The 8,519-nt window shown below is 39.2% G+C and overlaps 1 protein-coding gene across 1 annotated transcript; it reads left to right on the top strand.

Annotated features, from left to right (window-relative positions):
• The first annotated feature begins 3,482 nt into the window (after positions 1-3,482).
• LOC143856371 (putative disease resistance protein At4g27220) lies at positions 3,483-7,769 on the top strand. The gene is made up of 2 exons (XM_077366566.1): positions 3,483-6,828; positions 7,527-7,769. The coding sequence occupies exon 1, from the start codon at positions 3,839-3,841 to the stop codon at positions 6,788-6,790; it is 2,952 nt and encodes a 983-aa protein (XP_077222681.1). The 5' UTR covers positions 3,483-3,838; the 3' UTR covers positions 6,791-6,828; positions 7,527-7,769.
• Positions 7,770-8,519: the final 750 nt, after the last annotated feature.

Genomic DNA, 8,519 nt, shown 5'->3' with positions numbered 1-8,519 from the left:
CCTTGATCCGAGGAAAAATTCAAGGGAAAAAACAAGTCCGCGTCTAGTAGGGATGATATTTTCTTAAAAAAAGGTAGGAAATTTTCGATTTTGAACAAAAGAAAATACATATAAAATGATTTAGCTGTAAACTGGAGAACTCATTTTCCAGGAAACATTTTTCCTAAGAAACTTTTTTCCGCCATATAGATGGCCCCTAAGACTCCATCTGGAAAGTGACCGCCCACAGATAAATCAAGGAGAACTGAAGGATTTCCCCATGCCACGTCCGACCCCCATAAACGGTGAGGACAGTAGGGCTAGTGACCACTAGGTGAGGAGTGTAAAAAAAAGGTTTCCCCTAGTCAAAATACAATTTATTTTCGGAAAAATTACCAATGGGTAACACAACAATGAAGAAATTGTAAACATGACCCATGCTTTTCTGAAATTATCAACCAAGGACAAAAGAGGTCTTGTCAGTAAAAGCGGGACGAAAATGTCATTTTCTTAATCAACACGTTTTACTTTTCCACTTTTCCCTCTTCTCTCTTCTTCCTTCTTTTCTTTTTACTATTCCATTTTCAACTTTGTTTTTATACCGTACCAGTCACCTTCCTTGTCATTCAGCCACCATTCTCGTTGGAAAGTCTTGAAAACTTGAAACATGAGTTCATTCCCATCTATCACTATGTATCTATGTTTTGATTTTAATTTGTTTTAGGGTTTTGCATTTCTCCTTCTCCCTTTCAATGGCGGATGAGGAAGATGAATGGCAGGGTAGAAAGAAAAAACAGTGAAAATGAACAAGTGAAAAAACAGGAAGTAAAAATGTGATCATTAGGGACTTGATATGCCCATTCGGAAATTGGTAACCCCATTTTCATACTAGATAACCCCAATCCCAGATGCTTGAAAACCCCCTTCCAAAACTCCAGTACCCTCGGCCAATTTTCAGGGACTTGATAAACCCATTCAGAAATTGGTAACCCCATTTTTATACTAGACAACTCCAACCCCAAAGACTTGAAAACCCCCTTCGAAAACTCCAGTACCCTCGGCCAATTTTCAGGGACATGATAAGCCCATTCGGAAATTGGTAACCCCATTTTTTATACTAGATAACCCCAATTCCAGATGCTTGAAAACCCCCTTTCAAAACTTTAGTACCGTCGGCCAATTTTCAGGGACTTGATAAGCCCATTCTGAAATTGGAAACCCATTTTTTCAATACTAGAAAACCCCAATCCCAGGGACTTGAAAACACCCTTCCAAAACTCCAGTACCCTCAGACAATTTTTAGAGACTTGATAAGCCCATTCGAAAATTGGTAACCCCATTTTTTATACTAGATAACCCCAATCCTAGATACTTGAAAACCTCCTTCCAAAATTTCAGTATCCTCAGCCAATTTGCAGGGACTTGATAAGCCCATTCGGAAATTGGTAACCCCATTTTTATACTAAATAACCCCAATTACAAAGACTGGAAAACCCCCTTCCAAAACTCGAGTACCCTTGGTCAATTTTCAGAGATTTGATAAGCCCATTCGGAAATTGGTAACCCTACTTTTGAGAGTTGCTAACCCCCTTCCAGAGAGTTGATAAACCCCTTCTGCTACAAAACCCCTTCCCTATAGCAACTCTTCTAATGGCATTACAATTCTACTCATGATAGAAATAACAAAAGATATAGATTGTGTATTCATTAAATGTGTTTCATGTATTACATCCCAGTTCGTGTATTACAAAAAAAATTAAGTACATCAAAAAATATGTAGCCATCCATTCATGTATTACATTAGATTTTTCTTATACAACCAATTGTCTTACAAAAAGTGAATGAAGCCATCCATGCATTATCTCCGGAACACACCCTAATATACAAACCACTTAAACTGTAAACAAGATAAATAAAAAACAGAGGAATGAAAAATAGTGCAAAACCTTTATAAAAAAAAGGAAAAAGAAAAAAAAAACCTAGATACAGAGAGATAGATGGTAAGAACTGAACTTTCAAGTTTTCAAGACTTGCCAGCAACAATGGTGGCTGACTGAGGAGGAAGATGACTAGTAGGGTACAAAAGAAAAAGGTGAAAATGGAAAAGTAAAAGAAGAGGGAAAAAGGAAATATACAAGGTGAAAACGTGTTGTAAATGCCAAAGGGCATTTTCGTCCAGCTAATAATGACAAGACCTCTGACGTCCCTCGTTAATAATTTCAAAAAAGCATGGGTCCAGTTGACAATTACGTCATTTTCTTGTCCCTCATGGGTAATTGTTCCTTATTTTGGCTACAGATATGGGCACTAACTTGTTTGAATAATTGCACAAACTCAACTTGTCTTTTCTTTTTACAGGGCTTCAAGAGCTTTTTGGGAACGGTAATATTTCCGGATGCAAGATTTGCGACCAATTAAAGCGGGAGATTCAAGATAGAGGCCTGTAGAGGCTTGCCTTTGACAGCTGTTTAAATAATAAAGACAAAGATGAGCTACTGCTGTATCAAAACATAGTAGTGCTAGACTCTATTTTCCCCTTTTTTTAGCCACTTCTCACCCTCTTCTCCTCTCATCACTCATACCCTCTCAAGTCTCTCCTTCTCCGCCCCCCCCCCCCCCCCCCCTATACTCTCACCCCTTGATGAACTAATATTTTCCTTGAAATGAAATTCATAGGAGCCAAACATGGCCTTGCTTGCAAATTAGTCTCAGCAGTTGATAAACTAATATTTTCCTTGAAATGAAATTCATGGTTGCCAAAGAAATTCACCACTCCACATGAGATTCGTTTTCTTTTCCACGCTATTGACTTCTATTTTGTCTTGTTGTATCTAAAAAACTACCACTCTTTTTTGGTTGCGGGTGCATATATATGGATTTTTAATATAAAGGAGTTGTGGAAGATAACACCTTCCTTGGTCTCTATTGGAGGCCGTGGAAGATAACACCCACGAGATGAACAGATTAATATAAAGGAGTTGTTGGAGATAACACCTTCCCCAGGACAGGTGTCGGACGCTCTGTGGGTTTAGGTTCACCCACTATTTAGGCAATTACCAGATTACCCCTGCACAACACTTGGGCTTGCGGTGGGCCCTTCCGAGGTCACGTGTCGACAGCTCATTAGTTGCTGTTTTTTGTACCCCATCACTTAGTATATATTATGCTACTTATATTAGCACCATCATATTTTTATAATTGCACAAACTCAATTTCTCTTTTTTTTATTGGCCTTTGAGAGCTTTTGGGAACTGTAATAACATTTAAGAGTTGTTTAAATCATAAAAGACAAGCTGAGTTAGTGCAATTATTAATTAAAACATGGTAGTGCAAATATCTGTACAAATTATAAAAGACAAGCTGAGTTGGTACAATTATTAAAACATGGTACTTCCAATATCACTGCCCTGTATAATAGATAGATAAATAGATAAATGGGATTTGCTAGGGAATTCTGCAGAAAGGCATTTTGCCGGCTGACTTTTGCATGAGAGAACAGCCACTCATTCTCACTTATGAACAGACTTCGTCTTATTCATTTAATTCATCCAAGGTGGCTGTTCTATCATGCAATAGTCTGCACCAAATGCCTATGCGAAATTCCCTAACAAATCCCTAGATAAATAGATTATAGATAGATGTATCTATGGTCGTATGTGAAGTGCTGCACCAAAAGGGTGAGATGCTTTTTCTTTTTGACTCAATTCATACTTTCTGGAAAATTCAAGTTCTAAACCCGTTTGTTGGAGATCACAGCTTCTTCCTTGATCTCTGGATCTCTCTGGCTTCCCCATTTCATTTATAAGCTTCTTTTACGTTCAAGGAGGAGCTGCCCATTTCATCCACTCTACAATCAACAATGGAGGCTGTGGTTCAAGCTGCTGGCGAGACTGTTGCACAACTAGTCCGTACGTTCAGGGACCTCTCGGACCACGTTGAGAATCTCAATAGAGAAATGAAAGATTTAAAGACCAAGTGCCTTGACACCAAAGCACGGATACAGGAAGCTGAAAGACAAGTGTTGAGACCCAAGAATCAAGTTTTAAATTGGGTCACAGAGGTGGCCAACCTAGAAGCGGACATCAATTCCATAAACTCAGAGTTCGACCAGATGTCACGCTACAACGTGAAGTCTCGGATCGGATTGGGAAAGAGGGTTATTAGAATGACCGAAATTGTTGTAAACCTCAAAGGCAGAGGTGATTTCGATGAGGTTGCTGTGTGCCCTTCACCCCCAAGGGTGGTGGAGATGCCCACTACATTAACACATGGTCAGGAGTCATATGAAGAAACCTTATGGAGTTGCTTACATGATGAGAACTACTCAATGGTTTGTGTGCACGGCATGGGGGGAGTTGGGAAAACGACTCTAATGAAAACCATCAACAATAAACTCGTTGGCACCCAAGACTTTAAAGTGGTGATTTGGGTAACTGTGTCCAAGGATCTGAATATAGAAAGGACCCAACTAGCCATTGGAGGCAAATTGGGTTTGCTTTTTGGTGGTGATGACGATCAAGAGTCGAGAGGAAGGAAAATCTTTGCAAGATTGAAGAACTCGAGGTATGTGTTGATGTTGGACGATCTTTGGGAGGAAATTATCTTGGATGATGTCGGAATTCCAAAGCCAGATAAGGAAAATAAATGCAAAATCGTGCTGAGTACTCGTTTCCTTCGAGTATCTAATGCCATGGACGTTGATATGCAGTTTAAAGTTAAAACACTTGGGGGCGAGGAAGCTTGGAATTTGTTCCATGAGAAAACAGGGGAGGTAGTGCTTTTGCCGGACATCCAAGCCTTGGCAGTCGAGGTTGTGAAAGAGTGTGGTGGTTTACCTCTAGCAATTATCACTGTAGGGAGAGCTATGCGAGGAAAGGAACGGAAAGAGGTGTGGCAGGATGCTTTAAGGGCATTGAAGGAATCGGCGGTCCCAGAAATTGAAGGTATGGAGCCTAAAGTTTTTCGATCTTTGAAACTCAGTTATGACTGCTTAGAGGAAGATAACATCAAACCCTGCTTCTTGTATTGTGCACTATTTCCAGAAGGTATGGAGCCTAAAGTTTTTCGATCTTTGAAACTCAGTTATGACTGCTTAGAGGAAGATAACATCAAACCCTGCTTCTTGCATTGTGCACTATTTCCAGAAGATACTGAGATATATGTACCTAAGCTGGTAAAATATTGGACAATGGAAGGATTTGCAAATAATGTTGATAACTTGGAGGATGCATCAAATAAAGGGCACCGCATCATTGAAAGATTAAAGGACGCTTGTCTCTTAGAGGAGTTGTATGGGAATGGTGTCAAAATGCATGACTTGATCCGTGACTTGGCAATATGGATCACATCATCGTCGTTGAAAGAAGGCCCAAAATTCCTGGTAAAAGCTGGGATGGGACTAAAGGAGGCACCCAAGGAAAATATGTGGGAAGGGGTTGAGAGGGTTTCATTGATGAGAAACCAAATAGAAAGGCTTCCAACTAGGCCAAATTGCCCTACTTTGGTGTCCTTATTCCTCCAACAAAACTATGTCTTAAGGACCATCCCAAGTAGCTTCTTTGAACTTATGCCACAGCTTAGGGTTCTTGATCTTAGTTACACCCATATTGAATCACTTCCAATGTCCTTATCGTCATTGGTGAATCTACGTGCACTCATTTTAATATCTTGTCGCGATTTGATAGAGGTACCACCATTGGGACATCTAAAACAACTACAATTTCTAAATCTCAGAGCATGTAAAGGCATTCGAGAACTACCTCAAGGCATTGGAGAATTGGTTAATCTTGAGAGTTTGGATTTATCATATTTGTCTCGTGTGACAACAATTCCATGCACAACGATATGTAGTTTATCTAGTCTAGAGGAGCTAAGCATGATCGGGACACCTATAAAATGGGCAAAGGAAGGAGGGCTAGAAGATGTGAATGAAGGCACTGGTTATAGCTTAATGGAGCTAGCAACGTTAACACACCTGTACTCACTTGATATCAAAATAAAGGATATTGATTGTCTTTCTCAAGATTCTTTCCATCGGGGACAACTGTCGAGTTTGAGGAAATTCAATTTTGAATTTGGCGAAAACAATATGGATCTGATTCCACCGCATGGCGATAAAAACTTGTGCGTCTATGGATGTGAGTATTTCCCTCCTTGCTGTAAGATAATACAAGAGTACGCAGAAGGCATAGGTATTTATGAATGTAACGGTCTGAAACGAGGAATTTCTGAAATAGCAGGCCATTCTCTGACCTTAAGACACCTTGTGATTGCCAATTGTCCTCAAGTGGATTGCATTATAGACAACGGAGACGTAGGACACAATATTGAGTCGATGAATCTCTATGGGTTATCAAATTTGAAGAAGCTAATCATGGGACATGGAAGCCTAAGTCTTCGACAATTGAAATCATTGCGTATTGGTTCCTGTAAACAGTTGAGTGGCACTCTCTTCTCCTCTAACCTTGTACATCATCTGGATAAGTTGGAGTATCTTGGCATCCGTGATTGTGATAAGATTGAGGAAATTATAGAAGAGGGGGATAACATGCTAGTTCTCAATAATGCATTCCCAAGTTTACGCCACCTACAGCTTAAGCGAGTAAAGGGATTAAGAAGCATTTGTAGTACGAGGGTGTCTTTTAATTCCTTGGAAACGATGCGGATACATGGATGTACAAAATTGAAGAAGCTCCCTTCCTGCCCTAGCATTAAAATTTTAAAAGCGGAAAGGGAATGGTTTGAAGAGTTAAATTGGGAAGATGGCGAGAATACCAAGTCCCTCTTCACCAATGCTTTCAAAGAGCTCTAGATCGATGGTGGACCTATCCCTTGATTGACTTTAGAAAGGTGCATAGCTCTTTCAAAGAAGCTCCCTTCATGCCCTAACATTAGACTTACGATTAATTGCTTGGAATGGGTGTCGTTACCAACATTAGACTTACGATTAATTGCTTGGAATGGGTGTCGTTACCAACATTAGACTTACTATTAATTGCTTGGAATGGGTGTCGTTACCAAAATCCAGTTTAGGGAATGGGTGTCGTTATCAAAATCGAGTTTAGGATTAATTGCTCGGAATGGGTGTCATTACCAAAGTCGAGTTTAGGATTAATTGCCTGGAGTGGGTGCCTTCGCCAAAACCCATGCTTTTAGAATAGGGTAGTTTTGAAAGTGTTATTTTCTGAGTTGGGTGCCATTATCAAAATCTTATATATATGATGTTTTGTTATTAGTAACTAAGTCTTCTAAGCAAAGGTCCTAAATGAAGTATTAATGAGATTTATGTATTGCATTAGAAGTGTTTTAATTTTAAAAGGCCATGATAGCTCTTGGATTAGTAAGGCACTGTAGGTTTCTAATAGGAAATTCCTAAAGTGCCAATCAATTGCTTAACTAAATAAAGTATGGTGGGAGAATTTCTACATAGTTTCCACAATTTTTTCTTCTATCAGCTGACATCTATTAGCTCTTTTATTTTGTTTAATTCCAATAGAATAGCTTACTAATTTCTATATATGTGTTTTTTTCTTGAATATGGCTTGCAGGGTGAAGTGAAATATAGAGGAGCCTTTCTTAGCTGGTTTTTATTTAGGTGAGAATAAGAAGGGAATTACCAATCAAAAAAAAAGAAGGGAATTAGATGATGTGGGTGCTCTTGTTTGAAGGGAATTAGCTTGTTTTTATTTAGATGATGTGGGTGCTCTTGTTTCTTAGCTTATATGTGTGTCTTTATAAATAAAATGAATGGAGCTTTGTTCTCTCTCATAAAATGAATGGAGTTTTGCTCTCTCTCTCTCAAACAGTGGGTGTGAGAGCGGTTGGAACCCACAATCTTTTTAAGGATATGTTTATCATTTTTCAAATGAGGAATACTAAACTGAAGCGCGCCTTTTACATTTAGCACTGAAAAATGTAAAAGTAAATGCTCTTTGGTGATTTTTGCTAGGGTACCCTCCCCTTATCAAATACACAAGGGTATTTAAGTAGTTTATTAGGGATGGCTTTTTGGAAGCTCCCTGATCCTCTCCTTGAAAATAACAATGTTCGAAGTTCTCTAACACAAGCTTTGACAGGTGGGCAGGCACTTGAGTTCTGTGTAGATTTGTGCTCCTTGTTTTTGAAGGACAACAACACTAATTTAAGAAAAGCATGTTTGGCAACCATGTAAACAAAATTCCATGGAATCGCGCGACGTCCAAAAAACATGGATTCCATGATTTTTTTTATGGTTTCCAAACATTCCTCTAGAACCCCCAGTTTAATTTTGAGGGCAAACATAGGGGCCACATTTACATTTGAGGGCAATTTTGGATTGGTCATGGGCAAGCAGGGCAATTTTAATTGTTGCCATGATCGATCAAGGCAGTTGCCTTTCTTACAAACCAAGCCTTTATGGAAAAAATGAGTCTCTTTTTAACTTGTGATTAAAATGGGCGGCTTTTGGACGAGAGACCATGGTTGGTCTTTCTTCCCTCAATCGAAGATTGGATGTGAGACTAGTTTGGTTCTCTTTCAAGGTGTGATTTTCCTCTTCTTTT

Source organism: Tasmannia lanceolata, unplaced genomic scaffold (genome assembly GCF_043159265.1).
Source record: "Tasmannia lanceolata isolate RefF3 unplaced genomic scaffold, GAP_Taslan_0.1 ptg000023l, whole genome shotgun sequence".
In the NCBI taxonomy this organism is placed as follows: domain Eukaryota; kingdom Viridiplantae; phylum Streptophyta; class Magnoliopsida; order Canellales; family Winteraceae; genus Tasmannia; species Tasmannia lanceolata.
This window is presented reverse-complemented; position numbering and strand designations above follow the sequence as displayed.